The sequence below is a fragment of the Salvia splendens genome, chromosome 21 (genome assembly GCF_004379255.2).
Source record: "Salvia splendens isolate huo1 chromosome 21, SspV2, whole genome shotgun sequence".
Lineage (NCBI taxonomy): Eukaryota > Viridiplantae > Streptophyta > Magnoliopsida > Lamiales > Lamiaceae > Salvia > Salvia splendens.
The window spans coordinates 27461537-27483230 of NC_056052.1; the positions used below are offsets into that span (position 1 = coordinate 27461537).

Below are 21694 nucleotides of genomic sequence, written 5' to 3' on the forward strand. Positions count from 1 at the left end.
CTCAGTCATGGAGGTCTTCTCCAACTCCGCCACCTTTACAGCGGAATCTGAGTCGTTCCGCATTTGGAGATTACAGACCCAACCTAGACGCGCTTCACCAGCCGCGTCCAGGTTTCCCTTTCCAAGCCAGCCAATCTCCGTTCACCGAAGCAGATCAAGACACATTTGATACTATGATGGGTCTGCTCAGTTCTGGCATCCCAGATACGCCGGCAGCACGGGTGGAAACGCCCGTTCCGACCCGAGGAGGTAGCGGCAGTCGGGGCGGATGCGGTAGGGGTGGAGGCGGCAGTCGTGGCACCGGCCACGTCGGTGGGCGCACGGGCAGCGGGGCCGGCATTCCGAGTGGCGAGGGCAGTGGCACTGGCGGTAGCGGTGGCTCTGGTTCTGGGTCCAACCGGGGCAAGCCATACACCAAAGACGAGAGCATTGCCGTGGCGAAGGCTTGGGATGCTATCACTTCGGACCCCGTGGTGGGCATAGATCAGGCCGGGGGGAGCTTTTGGAGGCGCGACCCAGAACAACTTCGGAAAAAGTGGGGTAGGATTCTCCATGCGACCAAGCGGTTCGCGTCCATATACGAGAACAACATTCGCCACGCTGAGAGTGGCCGCAGCGCAGCAGATGTTAAGAACCTGTCTGAGGGCCAATACCACACCGAGGGCTGGCCGAAGTTCACCTTGTGGGAAGAGTATCTTGTCCTCGCGGATTGTCCGAAATTCAGGTCGATCGTGGCGCACGAGGTGGGAACAGCTCCTGGGCCAAAGCGCACAAGGCACAACCTTGCCGGCGACTACAGTAGTGGAAGCGGATCGCAAGAGTTCGAGCAGTCCGACGAACAAGTCGAAGAGCCAGCCGATACTCACACTAGGCGACGACGGCCCATGGGACAACAGGCCACTATCCGCAGCGCCAGAGGGGGTAGAAGTGCCTCTCGCCTATCGGCCGGCGCGTCCGGATCGCGCATCCACCAGCCCGCCCCAATCCCACAGCCCACGGTGCAACCCCACGAGGTATTGGCCAATACCATAGACGTGCAGTTGATGCAACAACTGCAAGACGTATGCAGGTCATACGCAGGGGAAACTGACCCGTACGTTAGGAACGTCTGCAAGAGGCTCATCACTCGGATTGAGAGTCGACTGGGGTTGGTTGATAATGCACCTGGGGATACCGCGGCCGGCAGCAGCGAGAGGGGAGGAGGAGAAGAAGAAGAAGAAGAAGAGGGAGACGAGGAAGTCGACTCCGACACCGAGTAGACGGTGGCGGAGTTTTGTAGTTGTATTTTATTTTAATTATTCGTTGTATAATTTTACCGGTTTGCAATACAACGAATATTCGGCCCTAATTACCTCGTTTTCTAGTTATTTACACTGTGATTATTTAAATTACATTTGCTTGAAACTAAAAATATTTTAAAATGAAAATTGATTATAAAATTTGGGGGCTATTGGAGGTGTCCACTATAGTGGCGGAAATAGAATTTTGGGGATGTGGACAACAAAATTGGGGCTATGGACAAAAACTGGGGCGGGGTTATTGGGCGTGTCCGCCTTATAGTGGACACCCTTAGCAGCGGGGCGCCCTAAGGCGCGCCACGTCATCAGTTTTATCCTCCTACCCTCACCTGCAGTGGGGCGCCCTAAGGTGCGCCCTAAGGCGCGCCCTATGCATTTTTTTTGAATATTTAAATAACTACAAAATTTATGAAAAAATTTCATTTCATTTATAAAAATTAATACATTACAATACGAATTATAAAAAATACGCAAACTCAGCGACGGTGGTTACGGGCCCACACTTCTTCAACCATGTCGTTCATGAGCTGAGCATGGTCTTGTTGGTTGCGCATTGAGGCCTGTCTAACTAGAACCTCATTGAAGCCCGACGGTAATCCTCTAACGGGGGGCTCGGTCACCGTGCTGGACGAGCTAGATGCACTGTCATCTTCGTTCCAATCGGTGATGCTTCCGCCTTCATTCTCGACTATCATGTTGTGCTTGATTATGCACGCGTACATGACATCGGCGATGACTTCCTTGAACCAGAAACGAGCCGGCCCTTTCACAATTGCCCACCGTGTTTGGAGCACACCAAATGCCCGCTCGACATCATTCCTCGCCGACTTCTGCTTCTGCGCAAATAAAACCCTCTTCTCACCAATTGGGCAGTTGATCGTCTTCACAAAAACAGGCCACCGTGGGTAGATGCCATCGGCCAAGTAGTACCCCATGTGGTATTGGCGTCTGTTGGCAGTGAACTCGATGGTCGGGCCGTTGCCATTACATTGCTCGGCGAAGAGGGTGGATGAGTTGAGGACGTTAATGTCGTTGTTCGACCCGGCTACGCCGAAGTGAGCATGCCAGATCCAGAGCCGATGGTCAGCAACGGCTTCGAGGATCATCGTCGGGTGGTTGCCCTTGTATTCACGAGTGAATTGACCTCTCCAAGCCGTCGGACAATTCTTCCACTGCCAGTGCATACAGTCGATGCTCCCTAGCATCCCAGGAAAGTCGTGCACCGTCTCGTGCATCTGCATCAGACCCTGGCAATCAGTGACAGTCGGCTTGCGCAAATAAGTGTCGCTGTAGGCCTCCACAAGCCCCCTACAAAAGTTCCTCAGGCACTCGCGGCCTGTTGTTTCCCCCACGTGGAGGTATTCGTCGAATATATCCGCCGTGGTGCCGTAGGCCAACTGACGGATTGCAGCCGTGCACTTCTGCAATGGTGTAAGGCCGGGTTTGCCGATGCCGTCTTCCCGATACGTGAAGTATTCATCACGTGACGACAACGTCCGCACAATGCTGAGAAAAAGGTACCGCGACATTCTAAACCGGCGGCGAAAAACAGTCGGCCCCCACCGTGGTCGATCGGCAAAATAGTCTTCAACCAGACGTTGGTGAGCTGCCGCGTAATCGCGTGGGACATACGTCCGACGTCGAATAGGCCTATGGACCTGCTCGGCCGCTGCCGCCTCCGCCGCCTCGCGCTGCATTTCCACAAAGCATGCCGCCATGGCCTCTTCAACGGCTGCATCTAAGGCTTCAGATGTCGAACTACTTGGTTCCGAGGAACTAGAACTATTGGTGTCGTCGCCGGGGTTCATTTTCGTATGTGAGAGAGGTAGAATCGTGAGAGATGAGCGAAATGAGAGAGGCGATATGTTCGTATACACAAGTGAATGAGAAACGAGGTTAAAATAGGAAAATCAAAAATGCGTGGCATCGTCCTCGACCATCGTCCGCCGATCCCACAGTGGAGCGGACGATAGGCCATCGTCCGCGCTATACGCCGCGGACGATCTATCCGGCGTGTGCTTCGGCCGCGCCCGATGGTAGGCACCCACAATGGTGCCATCGTCCGTGCCCGAGGACATCGGGCATGCCATCGGGCGCCCCATTGTGGGTGCCCTTATGTACTACTCCACTTAACTTTAACATTAGTAGGAACCATAAACAGAGTGTGTTGTGAGTTCTGATAGAACTTAGAAGTGCATACAAAATTATACTCCTACTTATTTTATTAAATTGAATTATGTACTACTCCACTTAACTTTAACATTAGTAGGAAGTAGGAACCATAAACAGAGTGGTTTTGTCTATATGCTTTTTCCCCGCCAATCAAAGGACATGCAGCCTCACTTTTCTCTGTTTTCTTAATCAAGGAACTTTTGCTTTAGTTGACCATACATTTACTATATATTCCCACACCCACTCTAGGTGGAGCATCTATAATTACTCCCTCCGTCCCGGATAATTCGTCTCACTTTGACCAGGCATGGATTTTAAAAAATGTAATAAAAAGTGAGTTGAAAAAGTTAGTGGAATGTGAGTTCTATTTTTATAGTATTAGTTTTATAGTAAAATGTGAGTAGGAATGAATTAGTGGAATATGGGGTCTACTACCAAAAATTGTAAAAGTGAAATAGGACAAATTATGTAGGACGGACCGAAATGGAAAAATGGAACAAATTATCCGGGACGGAGGGAGTAGTATTTTAATAAAAGAAATTATTTTTTTTGGATGAATGGTCGACGTTATGATGAGATTGAGAGGGGTAAATTCTAAATTTATCATAATATGCTCTCTTTTTTTTTTGTAACGTCGACAATTCTCTCACAATATAGCATATATATCACCTCTCTTGTAGATCTCAGTCTCGAGGAAAAAAAATACAATCAATTAACATAAAATAAAATTTGGGAGTTGAACATTAGAAAGATGTACTGTATAATATAGTATCTGCACACAGAGTAGAACATCCAAAAATATGAGGGAAGCCTTTTAGCTAGGAAATTTTCGCCATCTCAACTTCTGTAACTGGATAGAAACAACATAAATCAGTACAGAGTCCAGTGCATCAACAAAATTCATTACGACCATAAGAGGAAGGAAGTTGTTTTTGGTCAATGTCGAATAATCAAGGTGAACGAACAACTCGATTCACCACAGAGTCCAGTGCATCAACATGTCTCCTGAGAATTTTTCTGATACATAGACTTAAGGAAGCAAACGAGTACATTCCACCAAATCACAATCTATAATATTATACGCACATGAAGAAAGTATAAGAGGAGAGTATCATGGGAGACGGCTAAGAACTAGCACTCGGCCATCTGTGACAGGGGAAATTTAGATCTGATCCTACTTTAGTGTCAACATATGCAGTGATATGACAGGTTGTAATGATTTATAAGTATTTGCAACACAAATTCCTATATGAGGGAGTTTAGACAAAAGAAGAGAATGAAAAACAAAGGATACAATTTTGTTGCGAGAGCATCCATGTCTTTCATCTCTTCATTTAATCTGAAATAAGTAATAACAAAAAATATAATCAGAAAAGAAAACAAAGAAAAGCGTGTGGTATATAACTACTCTGATATACTCAGACTGCTTAAGACTTAGAATTTCAACAAATACCAGAGGGTCTGCCAGGTCCACAATTCGTCATTCTAGAAGGTTTGCTTAGGAAACACTATATTCTTAATGTATGAATTAATGATGTAAACTGGAGCCGATCATAAAGTGTGTTTTAACCAGTTTGGATCAGAAAAACACAGAATTGTTTTCCTTCCTAAACTCAAAATTGAAAGGCGTAAGATCTTTCAACAACTCTGGGAATAACAGAACTCAAAATGGAAGATGTTTTTTCATATAATTAAAATCTAAACAAGGTGTGATTTGTTATCATTCATAAGTTTGACTTCAGCTATAAGTTCAACTTATAAGATGAAGTAACAAGAATGAACTAGTCCCACTTCCCAGTACGTTAATTTTTCTGGGGTAGGTTGTACTTTGGTGAATGAAAGTTTTGAAGGGGTTTACCAAATCACAAGTAGACAGTTTCTCAAGTACGTCCTTGTCGAGATGTTTAGACTTTAGAGATATTAGATTAGTGGTTTAAAATCAGACCCAACTTCAATCGTCACGAACGAGTGTACACGATTGTGCAGATATAATCCTTGAAAAGAGTCATCTACTCGAACTATAAATATGTATGTAACAAGAACCAAACCTCAGACAAGAGTTTATGTATCGATTTCCCTTTGTTGATGCATCAAGCACTGCAGTACAACAGCCAAAAAAAGGCAATTTTAAGATCCATATAGAGCTCACGAGTTATTGATGTTAGAAAAACATAGAAGACATAAATCCTGAACCCTTACGCCTCAGAGATAACCTAAGTAAGAGCTTAACGGAGTGTTTACTTTGAATGATGCATAAATATATAGAGTACTAATACTCAATCATATGATACTTATTGTCAATCTAATCTACCACCCAAAATAAACGCCCCACAATAGAACCAATGCCTCGAGAAGAACATAAGAAAAGCTAGCAGAGGAAATAGTATGAATTTTTTTCAAAAAAAAGGTACCCCTCACACTGAGGGTAACAAATGAAGAGACAAGAGGACAAATTTAGGATAATAACATAAGTTACATAACTTGGACAACTATGACAAGGCTTGCTTTCCTAATTAACTAATGTGAAGCTTTAATTTACCACATTCTTGAAGGCGTCCAGCTGCATCACTGAAGCAGTTCATGTGTTCAACCGTAGAGCCAGTAGCCTAAAAATTACAATCTCCTGATTAGAATAGTTGCACCAGATATTAGAACAAGACAGGAGAAACTGCAAGCTAAATCAAGTCCATATAGGCTAATTAATTTAACCAACTTTTATTATTTTTGTGACGCCTTTCTTGAACAGCGAAGCATATAAACTAAAACTAACATGTATTTCAGCATTATGAGGCGTAGAGCAAATAGTGTCAAGAACACGAAAAAACTGCACATCTTTAAATAGCATTGATCAATGACCTTCACTTCAATACAAAATAGCCTCTCTCGCTTGTCATACGATCATGTGTTGTTGATATTGAAATCAAGCAAGAACCCTAATGAATACTTCCACACGTCAATTGAGCAAAGTTAAACACAAAAATGCATAACACAAAAATGAAATGTGAAATCACCACGCAGCCAGCAAATCAAAACTATATAGAGATTTTTGAAGTCACCAAATTGCTTTGCGATTAGGAACGAATCGAATGTCTAATTACAGAAAGCAGAAACCTGTGAGAGTGATTGGCGGAGAGAGCTGAAGAGAGAGGAGAAGCTCTCGGCTATGGCAGCCGAATCCCTCTCCACTGCCTCCAGCGCTTTCAGAATCTCCTTCCTCCGACCGTGCGGCTCCGGCTCCGGCTCCGGCTCCGGCTCCGGCTCCGGCTCAGTCAACGCATCGCCTTGCGCATCTTCCTGGCCTCCGCCGCTGTCGACATGGCAAGGAAAAGTGTGACTGGCCACCGCATTTGAAGCTTTGACCTCTGAGTCGCCAATAATCGTTTCCTCGTTCTCCATTGATGAGGCTTGAGCGTAGAAAGTGGCGCTTTTAAACTGAGCTCAAATGCTTTCACGGAATTGGATAAACTGGAATAGCATCATTACTCATCAGCATTCAGCAGTTGTTGAAGAAGCGATGCAGCCAACCAACGGCGAATCAACAGATAACTCGGATTGCGTTGGGGTATTCGGACAAGGGACGGATTTAGGGATTTGGATTTACAAAAGACTGGGGAAGATGGATTTCGAGGATTTTTTTTCAACATTTCATTTTAATTTCATAATTAAAGTACTACTCCCATTTTTCTATCTTAACTATGCCCTTGATTTCGAGGATTTTTTTTCAACATTTCATTTTAATTTCATAATTAAAGTACTACTCCCATTTTTCTAGCTTAACTATTCCCTTCATAGCTGATGTGAAATTTTTCACCACGAAATTTAAAAAAAATGAATGTTAATAAATAGATAAAAAAGTAAGTGAAATGAAAAGGTAGAGAGAATAAAGTATAAAGTGAATAAAGTACAGATAATAAAGTAAGAGAGAGGAAAGTAAGAGAGAGGAAAATGTTACTACCATATATAGAAATGATTCAACTATGAAGGAACTCCTCGAAATGGAAAAATGACTCAACTATGAAGGAATATTCTTATCTTATGGAGTATTTATTACTCCATAAGATTTTATAATTTTATAATTTATTATTTAATAAATAATAGATTTCATATTTAGTTATACTCCCTCCGTCCCGCACTACTTGCACTTATTTCCTTTCTGGGCGTCCCAAGTTATTTGCACTCTTTCCATTTTTAGTAACAATTTATACCTACAGCCGTAATTGTTGACTTTGTCTATCACTCATTCCTTAATCTCCGTGCCCAAAAAGAAAGGTGCGAGTAGTGTGTGACGGAGGTAGTATTAATTAATAAATCTTATCTTATGGAGTATTATTTAATTTAATTTAAGATATTAACAAAGTGTTATGGGGTTAGTGTGTAATTTAGATAAAATATATATGTATGATTGAAAGTATAAAAAGTTAGTGGGTGAGGAATATTCTTTTGGGTTTGAGTTTAGTGTAAATGGTTGGAGCAAAATCAATATTTAGTGTAACATTTACACTAAAATGAGTTTGAGTTTGGTGGAATGGTTGGAGATGCTCTAAGGCGGGAATACGATTCCAAATTATCGCATTTTTCGCATTACTTGTTTTACCAACTAAAAATATGAAATACTTCTTCAGTCCCATAAAAATATGTGCATTTTCCATTTTCGTCCGTCCCACCAAAATATATGCATTCCATTTTTGGAAAGTTATATTAATTTAATAATATAGGTCCCACTATCCAGTAACATCATTTTAACTATCATTCTTCTTCTCTCTCTTACTTTACTATATCATTCTCCTCCTCCCTCTTATTTTACCAATTTTTTCTTAATTCTCGTATAGTCCTAAATGCATATATATATATATATATATATATATATATATATATATATATATGGTTGTGATCAATGTCGAACCAATTTTAAAGACCGAACTAGAGACCAAATCTGGGCCATTAGATCTAGTTTTTTTGATGAGATGTGCTGCTGTGTAAATTTTTCGGTCTTCATTACAAGCCCATTTACTTCATTGTATAGATTTATTACTTCATTCCGTACGTAATACCTTGAAACTACAACATGTTTTTACTTTCTTCCAGTAGGTTTTGAAATGATTCAACATATGTTTCATTTGAATTCATTGACCTGAGTTTTTACTTTATTTACATTAAAAAATGCAATTTATTCAAGTGCGTTTATTACTTCATTCAGAAACGTTATTACTTCATTGGATAAGGTTTTTACTTCATTCCAGTAGGACTTCACATACTTCATTCCAATAATTTATTGCATCATTCCATGTGTTTATTACATCATATCAGTGTTGTGGCGGTGGTGATAGATATTGTAGAGAGAAAGAACGACACGCAACGGCGAAACCGCATTTACGTACTGGAATGAAGTAATAATCCTACTGGAATGAAGTAAAAACCTACTGGAATGAAGTAAAAACCTACTGGAATGAATTTAAATCTTTGTAACATGTTTGTATGACTTATTTACCTTCGGATGAATTAAAATATCGTGATGAAGGTGAAAATAAATTATAAATTTGTGCCTCTCATTCATAAAAAACTAGATAAAAAACCCTAATTTGGTATGGTTCGGTGGTTCGGTCTTTAAGAGTGGATTTGTGAATAATGGGACTCTATATATATATATATATATATATAGTCCCATTATTCACAAATCTAGTCTTAAAGACCGAACTAGAAACCAAATTAGGGCCCTTAGATCTAATTTTTAATGGATGAGATGAGATGATATAGTGAAAATTTTCGCATTCATTAGGTAGCCAAATTACTTCAACCGATGGTGTTTTTGTCAAATTACATTTATAGTTTATTACTTCATCGAATAGTTTTATTACTTCATTCCAATAGTTAATTACTTGTTATTACTTCATTCCACTTTGAATTTGAATTTGTTTAACTTTTTTTACAAAATTTAAAGCGAATAGAATGTGGAAGTGTTTTTAAAATGAAGTATTTCTTCTTTATTATGATGTATGTCAATGTTGATGAAATTATAACCTCATTTAACAAGGTAAAAGACTGAAGTAATAACTCAATTGAAGTTCAATGAAGTAAAATCCTATTGTGATGAAGTGGTATACTTATTTAATGAAGTAAATGCACATATGAATGAAGTAGTGATCACTCTTCCTCAATCCATTTGTTCAATTATTGGGGCAGAGTTTTGGTTTTCTGAAGCTGAAGGCTCTTCCTTGTACACTGCAGAAATGAAGTATTTGTAGAAGAATTTGGAATCCTACTGGATGAAGTAAAAACCTAGTATAATGAAGTATTAACTTTTTGGAATGAAGTAATAAACCTACTGGAATAAATTGTACTATTATTTACTGAGAATAAAGTAAAAAACCTTGTTCAATGAATTTGAAAGAAACATGTGTTGAATCATGTGAAAACCTATTGGAATGAACTAAAATTCTATTTGAATTAAGTAATGACACATTTGAATGAAGTAATAAACCTACTGGAATAAAGTAAAAATATGTTCATTTCCAATTTATTACGTAAGAGATGGACTGAAGTAATACACTTACTTGAATGAAGTATAAACGTACTAGAATGAAGTAAAAATATATTCATTTTCAATTTATTACGTACTGGATTGAAGTAATAAACCTATTGGAATGAAGTAAACACCTACTAAAATGAAGTAATACCTACTGGAAATAAATTCTGCATTGGTATTTTTCAATTTATTAGTACAATATGTTATACGTCAATATAATAGTCATTTGGTTCTTTTCATTTCTAATATTATTCATTCATTATATATTAATTCATTTAACCAAGCTATTACTTAATTCAGATAGTTCCATCACTTCATCTATTAGTTTGTAATTTATTACTTTATTTATTTATTTTCTGACAATATAATGATACATTTATTTGTTTGTAATTTGTTACTTCATTCCAGTAGTTTTGATACTTCATTTCAGTGGTTAACTACTTCATTACATGTGGTTATAACTTCATCAAGTACGTTATTTAGTTCATTACAAATATAATTTTTCGCAAACTATGCATACAACACGGTTCAATTCATATTACTTCATTACTTGATGTTATTACTCCATCAAGTGCGTTATTTAGTTCATTAAAATTATAATTCTTCAAAAACTATGCATATAATACAATTATGTTCATATCACTTCATTATTTGAGGTTATAACTTCATCAAGTGCGTTATTTAGTTCATTACAATATTAATTATTCTCAAACTATACATACAACACAGTTCTCCAACTGTTCTTCTCCGCTCCCCAAAATTCCTTCAATCTACAGCGACAATTTCCACCAGAAATCCTTCAAAATCAAACCGGACGACGATAAATTGTTCTCGAAGCTTCTCTACCCCGAATCAAGCAATATATGCATTTCTTTTTTGAATAATTCTCCCAAGTAGTATTTTTATTTTGCACTGCATGCTTGCCAGTAATCTGCATCACAACTAAACAATTATCTCCTTTTGCATCTACTTATTCACCACCTTCCCTATGTTGAACAACAAGTGCAGCACCATGTTATCCACCATCCTCCCCGTAACCACCTCCCAATACGCCGACATCCTCATCTTCACGCCCCATAAATGCGCGATGTTGAATTCCCCAAACCCGCTCACCGCCGCCAACGGGAAATTGCAGCGAATCTGTTCCATGAATCTGTTTTGCTCCGCCATTATCTTGTTTCACAATGTTGTGTATGCCTCGCTGCACATGTAATGGGAGAGCTTCTCCATCTCCACCAGATCGGAGATCCACTCCGCAGAGTGGCGCTTCTTCCTCAACTCCGATATAGTGGGGCGGGGATACAGCACGATGGAGGTAGTTGGTGCCGAGGACAGGTGAGAGAGAATTGTAGAGAGAGAAAATTGGATTGGATTTGGGAAGGGAAGAAGAGGTGTATACACGTAACTGCATTATTTTTTGTTCCAAAACTACCCTTTTCTCAATTTAATTAATAATCATTAGATGTGATTAATGGGTGGATGAGATTTGGTCTCTAGTTCGGTCTTTGAGATTGGTTCGACATTGATCACACCTCTATATATATATATATAGAGTCGTGATCATATGATAACCCCTAAATATCGTAATAACCCTATAACCAAATCTGGACCACACATATTTCTAATCATGCGGTTGAGATTCAAACTTAGATTTACTTCATAAAAAAAACGCGGGGTAAAACTGTCATTTCTCTCATTTAATTTCTGAATTTTGCCAAATATCACGTAAAATGATAAAATGATAAAATGATAGGTTTATTGCATAGAATGATAGTTTTGAGATTCAAACTTAGATTTACTTCATAAAAAAAGTGCGGGGGTAAAACTGTCATTTCCCTCATTTAATTTCTGAATTTCGCCAAATATCACGTAAAATGATAAAATGATAGGTTTATTGCATAGAATGATAGTTTTGCCGGTTAGAATGATTCTCTGAGTTGATAAAATGATACTTTTGACTGACTGATAAAATGATAGGTTTATTGCATAGAATGATAGTTTTGCCGGATAGAATGATACTCTGAGTTGATAAAATGATACTTTTGACTGACTGATAAAATGATAAAATGATAGGTTTATTGCATAGAATGATAGTTTTGCCGGATAGAATGATACTCTGAGCTGATAAAATGATACTTTTAGCTTATAAATGTTAGGTTTACTGCATAAAATGATAGTTTTGCTGGATAGAATGATACTTTCAGCCGATAGAATGATAGTTTTGCCGGGTAGAATGATACTTTCAGCCGATAGAATGATAGGTATTTTTGGTGTATAAAATGACATTTTTGTTTAATAAAATGATACTTTTACCTGATAAAATGATAATCTAAGCGGATAAAATTACAGAAACCTTATAAAAATGATATTTTTCCAGATAGAATGATACTCTGAGTTGATAAAATGATACTTTTAGCTTATAAATGTTAGGTTTACTGCATAAAATGATAGTTTTACTGGATAGAATGATACTTTCAACCGATAGAATGATAGTTTTGCCGGGTAGAATGATACTTTCAGCCGATAGAATGATAGGTATTTTTGGTGTATAAAATGACATTTTTGTTTAATAAAATGATACTTTTACATGATAAAATGATAATCTAAGCGGATAAAATGACAGTAACCTTATAAAAATGATATTTTTCCGGATAGAATACTCTGAGTTGATAAAATGATACTTTTAGCTTATAAATGTTAGGTTTACTGCATAAAATGATAGTTTTGCCGGATAGAATGATACTTTCAGCCGATAGAATGATAGTTTTGCCGGGTAGAATGATACTTTCAGCCGATAGAATGATAAGTATTTTTGGTGTATAAAATGACATTTTTGTTTAATAAAATGATACTTTTACCTGATAAAATGATAATCTAAGCGGATAAAATTACAGAAACCTTATAAAAATGATAGTTTTTCCGTATAGAATGATACTCTGAGTTGATAAAATGATACTTTTAGCTTATAAATGTTAGGTTTACTGCATAAAATGATAGTTTTGCCGGATAGAATGATACTTTCAGCTGATAGAATGATAGTTTTGCCGGGTAGAATGATACTTTCAGCCCATAGAATGATAGGTATTTTTGGTATATAAAATGACATTTTTGTTTAATAAAATGATACTTTTACCTGATAAAATGATAATCTAAGCGGATAAAATAACAGTAACCTTATAAAAATAATACGTTGAGTTGATAAAATGATACGTTTCCGTTGACGGCGCAGCTGAGGAAGTCGAAGCCGGGCCTAGATTGGCAACGGTGGCGGGGGCGAAGGATTTGACGGAGGAGAAGAGGGGGAGGGGCTCGGTGGATTTGGATTTGGATATGGGGAGTGCGGAGGTGGATGGATTGAATCTTAATTTGGATGGGGAAATGTTGGCGGCGGCGGTGATGGTGGTCAGCTTCAGGTAGACGGTGGCCATTGTGAGTGGCGGCGGCGTTGAAAAGGCTATGTGCTTTTGTAATTTTATTGATTTTACTAATTGCAAGTCTCCCTGTAAATTCATATTTTTACTATTTATTCAACTATTCAACACATAATTACTCCATATATGTTTATAACTTTTATATTGTAATTTTACTAGTATATTTTGTCTTTTATATTATCACCAGTTTCACCTATAGTAGTCTTATGTAATAGTGAACTGCAATAAATTTACGATTTAAATATTAAATCACTTCTGATTTTATGATGTCAATCTGAATAAATAATTTAGAGTTAATTAGTTTTTGTGTAGGCATCAAATAGTGAAAAAGAATTATTTTTTTTGGTAACTAAGGCAGAGCCTGAAAATAAACAAAACTACCGAATATAAAAAATGTCTATTTTATCATGCAACAGCCAACTACGAAGCTCCATAGGGACTGTTTCCAATACATGTATTCCTCTATGAATCCTATAAGCATAATGTGACATAAAGTCAATAGCAAAATTCTCTTCTCTGTGCACATCTTGTACCACCACTGAATCAAAATCCTTCAATAACTCTTGTACCTTGTGCACAATTGCCCGACAACAGATGGATACATCGAGGAGCCCCATAATCGTAGAAACTCCTACGAAACTATCACTCTCTACCTCCAACTTCCGAAATCCCAAAGTTTTAACAACTTATAACCCATAATACATACGCCAAATTTCTGCAGTTAAACTGGAACAAACTCCAATATCAGTAACAAACCCACCTTTTTGAATGACCATTAAAGAGTTATAAACCCTCCAAATTGTGTTTAGTTATTTTAATTTTGAAGTAGCAATTAGAGGCCGATTTGGCCCAATTCAAGCCCAGAAGTTTAATAATTGAACTGATTTTTTAAAAAAGTTTAAGGGCCAAAACTCAAAATGAAATAGGTAGCACAAGTCCTTTTAAATTCAAAAAATTAGAATAGCCCAATCAAATTACAAATCACTGCTCCAATTGTCTTACCATAAAAGTCACATTTTATTATTTTAATCTGTTCCATAATAAGAGTCACATTTTACTTTTACCATAATAGTAAATAGGTTCCACTCATTCTACTAACTCACGTCACTCATATTTTATTATGAAACTAATATAAAAAATGGGCATCATGTCACACTAACTTTTCCCACCCACAATTTTAAACTTTGTACCCACATCGTACGTGACTCCTATTGTGGGACAGAGGGAGTACGATTTTGGGGATAACATAGAATAATATAATTATAATTTAATAAACAAAACTCTTTAATTCAATATAATACGACCGTATTTCAATGTCTAAACATGGCAAGCTTTTAACTAACTTCCAATTATGGCACGTAAATAAGTCATCAAAGTATGCTATCGGTGAAATCAATTATTTAATTATAAAATCAGAACAGATCAATCTTTTAAGTTATTGTAAAAGCTAGTATTCGACAAAATTTAGAGGCAAATTGCCTTTATTAATTTGAATATGAACAGAATATAAAAAACAAAAAAATATAGAAGTACAAAAAAAAGGACATGCCATATAGAATTGTCTCCAATAATTTGAACATTGATTGAATGTAAATCTAAGCGTCAAATGCGCGTAAATTAGGGAGATCGATCGATGAGAGGTTGGCCGAAATCGTGCGGCTACGATTAAAACCCCCATTTCAATCTTATCTGTGTTCTAATCTAAACCGCCTTTTCCCATCACCAGAATAGACGCCCACTATCACAATTTCCCTATCAATGGGCGCCTCCTTTCACCCTTCCTCCCTTTAAATTCCCCCATTTTCACCTCTAATCAACGCACTCACTTACACAGCAAGATAGAGATTTTTCTGCGATAATGTATTCCATGGGGGCGAGCTACGCGGCGTTGCACGTGCAGCAGAAGCGGCAGAAGGAGAGGTTACTGAAGAAAAAGGAGCAATTGAAGAAGTTGAGCGTCGAAAAACATGTGGTGGAGGCATCTGATTGTAAGGCTGCTACGATTTGCAGCGCCAAAGCCAAAATCCACCCTGCGCCTCTCTTCATTTGAAGTGGAATTGAGTTTGTGCTGAAACCGTCCACGATTTGTATAGAGTTTTTCTTTTCTCTTTTTTGTTGTGGCTGCTGCTCCTCATATGCTAATTCTAGCCATTGTTCAAGGGAAGTTGTATTATTGAGCTCCAAAATTGTACTACCTCTTCTCCTTTTCGAAATACTCCTACCTGTTTTGTCGCCACATATGAGATTTGACTATACAATATACCCAAAAAATATAACTACTCCATAAAGAGTTTTATTGCTCATTAATAAAGTGAACAGTATTGTCATATTTTGATAATTTAGTAAAATAAAAGAGAAATGAGAAAAACAAGTATTAGAGCATTGCTAATAAAATAGGAAGCCAATTTTTTTTAATCCTACATTCTTCGCATAATTGATCGTATAATACATCAATTTTAAGCAATTGAAACAACATTGGTAAATTTTCATATTATCCATGTTACTATAGGACGAAATCTTCATAAGAACATATGATGTTGTTGTCGCATATGACTATACTCAAAATTGATTATAATAATACTCCATTTTAAAAGCATCATTCTTCTTGTTTGAAGCTTCAAAGACCATAACTAATTTTTAGTATCAATTGGTCTACAAATGGAAAGACCAAATAAAGACCATTTGGCATGGAGATACACTTGGCTTGTGAGATAGATCCAACTGAACTGAACTGAACTAGGTAAGTCCACCGTCTCTTGATTCTATAAGACAAATAAAAAATCTTAGAATATTCCTCTTAGCCATATTTATGATGCCTATAGATTCCTGTCCATTTTTCACTCCTATATTCTCAATTTAATTTTCTTTTAGAATTCCCATTGCATATGGAATAATGGAAACAGGAAAGTTAACACATCTTGCAAAATGGAACGACAAATTTCCATTCCATAGGGTCTCAACTCTCAATTATGATTAGCATATGAAAGTGTAAAAATCCGGTTAAAGTGTCACCTTACAGTCTTCTCTATCATTTTCTTCATCTAGATACAAAATCATTAGCAGTTAATAGGTAATACATCCCTATGTTATGGATATATCAATGTATATACGCGCGCGCAACTAGACCTTATACAAAAAAACAAATTCGGCCAAAATACTAGCAACTAGAGGATGTACAACATGCATTTTACTTGGCCTTGTTGGTTGCAGGACTTTCCTTGAACGATCGCTGAGTTTCCAACACTGGAACAAATGCTTCCGTGGTTTTCTTCAGCACATCGCCCATCCCTTCCTCAGCTGCATGCGGGCTAACCAAAGCCTTCTCGACATCTTCAAACTTGGCAGTAGCCAATGGTGCAGTACCAACAACAGCCTTGCCCGAGTTAGGCCCTTCTATGGTCAATGTAGCAGCATCGTCTCTCGAAGCATACCAAGTGTTACCGCAAGAAACGCATTCCAACTGAGGACACAAAATGAACAAATGGGGAAACAATTATTCCTCTTCTTCCCTTTTTACATTTTTTATTGTAATATTTTCAGGGTTAATTGAAAGGAATGTTATCCATCCACAGGTTCTTGGGATATTGGTTTGGAAACAACAATTGCTGGATCACAAGCTATTACCAAGATTTCATGTTACCATTAGACAAAACCAATATCAGCCTATAAAATTTAACATGTGCGGAATTGTGAACTATGAATCACATCTCAATCATCTACTTTTCTAAATCCATATACTAAAACACTTGAGTTTCAGTCTATATCAATGTAATTTCTACTACAATAGCATATCGATATCCACAAAATATAAACTAATAGAAGCTAAGCAAAAAAACCTGATAGCGGTCACCATGCCCAGTCTGAATAATATCAGTCAAACCCACTTGCTTTGCCGAGCATCTTCTACAACGAGCATCCGTCATCTGATCACAAAAAACAAACAACAATCAAATCAGCGTAAAAGTCATCAGGAAAAATAATGAAAAAGATGAATCCATAAAGTTGATCAAAAAACTGATCTTTGCATGTTTAGCAAGAATGATGTTTAATCAGCAGTCAAATATATAAGAGTAGGAACCTGCATGCGCCCCGTCTCCTCTGGTTCTCTCCTAGCAATTTCTTCTGCTGTTAAACCCTCCTGAGGAAAGTCAAAGTATGTGCATTGAAGACTAAATTTTGGCTTCATTAAATAAAAGAGATGCTATATCTTGCTATATCTTGATATATGTTTGCATGATGCTCAAATAGTTTCTCTTTCCTATTTCTTTGGGAGACAGGGGAGGGGGTATTGAGGATGGTTCATAAGGAAGACGATGCAGCAAAGTGCTCCCTGAATGCAAGTGTTCATAGAATCTACACAATTAACAAATGATAGCAGTACAAAATCCAGAAAAAATAGTCTGGTCGGAAAATTGTCAGTCATTTGCAGAAGAGTAATAAAAACACCAATAGTTGTTGATATTCTCGCATACACAGGATATGGACCACAAGTCCAATCAAATACGAAAGGAAGCCCAAGACAGAATACAAGGAACAAAAATATTGAAAAATTACACAGAGGGAACAAGCAAGAACCTTCAACTCATTAGGTGACATATTAAGTATTTGTGCAGGTTCCAGCTCCTTGCTCAGAAGACGCCGTGCCAGTACAACATGCTGTACATTCAATCAACAATTTTAAAGAATAAACAGAAGACAATATGAAGATTTGCATGTATAATGAAATATAAGATGAAAATGGAATATATATCAGGAGGGTGCTTGATAAGTTTGTAGACTATTTTCCAGCCTGATAAGACATCTGACGGCTTATAATACTATTCAAGTGCCCCTCCTCCCCTCCCAGCATTTTAGAAGTGATTTATAACCTCTTCAATATGTTCAGAAAGGCAAACAGATCCTGGCCCCTTTAAAATAATGTTTCAAATGAAATAAATTAAAGACGTTAGGATCTTGAAGTTGTTCTTGAAAAAGTGAAGAAACCACAATACTTATATTAATATTTTAAAAAAATTGTAGTTCTTTTCCAAAGTTTTGAGCAAAAAGTTATCATCAGATACTCAAAAGGTTAGTATGTTGAGCTATCTGAAAATGCACAACGGAAACCAGCAAGGGACCTTAAGATTGAATGCTAATTGACGCATCTTTTGGTTATACTTCTGGAAATCTGCAGAGAGTGCTTCATGTGCCGCTTTCTCAAGAGCAGCCACAGACGCAACAGCAGCATCAGGCCAGTCAAATGATACATCACCCTACAGAGCATATAGAGAAGACAAAATATCAATTAGTCAGGACCATAAGATATAACAGAAGAGCATTCTAGTAGTATGTAACTTTGGCATTTCAGACAATTTTATAACCTTATTCGGGACTTCATTGCTCTGATCTGGGCCACCATTCTTGATCCCACCTTGTTCCTCATTGTTCTGCTTACCGTCTGCTGGAGTGCACATGAACTGAATTGACTGAAGAAGCTTTTCCAGCCACTTATCACGCTGTGTTTCCCCAGTCAACATCTTAAGTTTTGACAGAATGGAGTAATATTCTGTTGCACCAGCAGGAGCAGTTCCAGGAGTTTCTGCTTTGAGAGAAAAAGATTTGTTTCCTTCATCTTCCCTGGAAACATCCAAAGGTGAAACATTCTTCTTCCTTAAAAGTCGCCTATTCTTAGTTTGGTCTTCTTGATCCATATTAGCATCCTCAGGCTCAATGTCAGGTATTTCTCCAAGTCGTGCATAAGTCTTCTGAACAAGGAGATCAATCTCGTGTTGCTTGTTATCTTCATAGTCTTTATCAGTTAACTTAAAGAGCCTCCTCTGCTCAGTGTCATATACCTTTTGCACAATAAAACCAGGGTGTTCTTTGCGGTCAGGAATTCGCTTATTTCGAGGTATAAAGTGCACAACACATTTGTGCATGACAGATTCTGCAGGCACTTCATCTCTGTGGAAACTATAGAACAGTTCCCTAGTGTCTTGTGATTGCCAATTCCCCCCAGTTTTTTTTTCGGCCTCCTCTGGTCTATAGAACCACTGCCCGGTAACCATCATGCTCCTCCCATCCTGTTTTTGAGTAATATCCTGTAAACCAAATCAAGGACTTAATACACCTGGCATAAAAGGACAGCGCAAACAACATAAAAATGATACTTCTAAAGACCTCATGTAGGAAAATCAATTTTTTTGAAACAAACTGAAGTAAATCAATTTAAGCATAAGCAGCAATAAAGTCAAAGAAGCCAATATGATCAGAATGATGTTGATATTTATTCCTTTGTCTACTCGTTCTTCCAAGTGCTGAATACTCCCAAGGGGTTGTGGGTTTTATGAATTATGATTTATCTATCAAGCAACACTGATGTAGAGAACATATCAGCCAAATGAAAAATAATTCAAAGAGATTCCGTCACTTGAACCTTAAAATGGGGACTCAAACTTTTTATCTTTAAACTTCTAACATGATAACTCAATCTAAAAGACTATCATCACAACCCACAAACAATAATGAGTTAATTAACTTGCTAAACTGCACCCAGTGCCAAAACCTGGAACTCATCACTAGGTGGTTGAAGGACATGAATGCGAAAATATCTCTAAATTATTATACAACACTCGTCAAAAATCATGAAGTACTTAGCATTCCTATACAGTACAGTAGTACACACCATATAGTCATACAAAGTTGTGTCTCTCTGTGTGCATGTGAGTGTGTGTGAGAGAACAGGAGATTACCTTTATAATGGCAACATAAGGCTTCTGATTTCCTTTCTCAGGGACCAAAAGCACTGGATCCTCCTAAAGATAATATATAAAAATAAAAAGCGTGAGGTCTAAGCCAATACATCAGTAAGCTTAGTTTGTGTTACAGCAAGTATCAACTATAACATCCAATGGGGGTTGAATTGTGGCATACAAAAGATTTACAAAAACTCATCAACCAATCATGAAATGCTATTTTCCTATATGGGCCAGGGATTTACACACTCATGTTTACACCTACCTGCAGAAATAAGATTACAACAGTTTGAATATAGCATGCATGCATGTATCCATTCTCGTCAACTCCCACCAAAGAACAGAAGACGGCACATGGGAGGAAAACTAGCCATCTGAGAGACATAATTAAAGAGAAACGAAGGGAGATGTATCCTCATTTCTCAAAATCACAAATGGAAACAGAAACAAGCTAATAGTTGATACAAATGGCACGTCATACAAGTCATATTTTACAGGTCATCACATAATTATCACAAATGAGTAAAATAACTATGGCATAATGGTACACAACTAACTTCACGGTGACAAAGCACAGCTCAATTGGTAAAATGTTTTCCTCCAACCAATAGGCTAGGAGTTTGAGTCACCTCAGGTGAGTGTGAGTTGCAACTCCAAAAATGGTACACAGCTTCACATCTAGATTTACAGCACTGGTCGGTCTCCCACATACCAACAATTGAAATAACCAAATGTGATTGCGTGATAAAAATCCATCTGTCAGTTATCATTCTCAATGATTGTTGTAGCACCTCTGTTTCTAAAATCTCGGCACGACCTAACCTAAGCCAGTGAATTGGAATCGAGCTTACTTTTCTATCAAAAGCAAGAAAATAAAGCCAAAAACAGAAAGTAATTGAAAACCCTAGAAAAGAAATAGCAAACTGACCAGCTGATACTGAATACCATCGTACTCGAAGGAGTCGAAATGACTTCGCCTCCCTCTCCCTTTTCCCGAGAACCTGATCGGCTCCCCCACCGGCTGCGCCTCCACCTCCTGCTCCTCGGTGTCACTCTCGAGGTCGGGGTCAGGCATCTCGCTCTTGTTCTTCTTCTTTTGACCATCATCATCCTCCTCCTCGTCAGGGGGGAGGTGAAACTTCTTGCGCTTCCGTACACCGACAGTCGAGTTTCGAGGCGGCAGTACGTCGTCCTCGTCGTCGCTAGTAGGCACCTGCCGTCGATTCCTCATTTGATTTGGGCGGAAATAAGGAGCTGTTTTTGCCGTATTCTTCTAGTTTTTGTTTGTGTCGATGGAAATTGAATCGGACCCCTATTTGTCTAACCGATTTTGTTATAAGTAGATTTGATTCTCATTTTTCGTTCGATTTAAATTACAGCATTCACAAACAATAAAGATTTTATGTTAATTCAATATAAACCGATTGCATATGATTCTTCAATGAGATCATTTTTTCAAATTTGTCAGCTAGGCAAAACATACCTAATGAGATCATTATTATGCTAAATAAACATATTCTCAATCCACGTAAACAA

The 21694-nt window shown here is 38.0% G+C and overlaps 2 protein-coding genes across 6 annotated transcripts; both read right to left on the bottom strand.

Moving 5' to 3' along the window:
- Positions 1–4182: 4182 nt before the first annotated feature.
- On the bottom strand, positions 4183–7135 carry LOC121785222. Its single transcript, XM_042183606.1, has 5 exons — positions 6582–7135; positions 6010–6076; positions 5519–5567; positions 4765–4809; positions 4183–4487 (listed from the first exon to the last, which is right to left on the bottom strand). Exons 1-5 carry the CDS (start codon positions 6864–6866, stop codon positions 4421–4423), a joined length of 513 nt encoding a protein of 170 aa, XP_042039540.1. The 5' UTR covers positions 6867–7135; the 3' UTR covers positions 4183–4420.
- Positions 7136–16373: 9238 nt separating this feature from the next.
- On the bottom strand, positions 16374–21528 carry LOC121785446. Of its 5 annotated transcripts, XM_042183879.1 has the most exons (10): positions 21087–21225; positions 20788–20980; positions 20424–20532; positions 20156–20218; positions 18785–19504; positions 18542–18676; positions 18000–18080; positions 17503–17562; positions 17261–17347; positions 16374–16884 (listed from the first exon to the last, which is right to left on the bottom strand). In XM_042183879.1, exons 3-10 carry the CDS (start codon positions 20466–20468, stop codon positions 16612–16614), a joined length of 1464 nt encoding a protein of 487 aa, XP_042039813.1. In that variant the 5' UTR covers positions 20469–20532; positions 20788–20980; positions 21087–21225; the 3' UTR covers positions 16374–16611. The 5 variants fall into 5 exon arrangements, with proteins under 5 accessions (XP_042039813.1, XP_042039811.1, XP_042039812.1 ...); XM_042183877.1 differs by lacking the exon at positions 20424–20532 and having other exon boundaries at positions 20788–20975; positions 21087–21227; XM_042183878.1 differs by having other exon boundaries at positions 20424–20980.
- Positions 21529–21694: the final 166 nt, after the last annotated feature.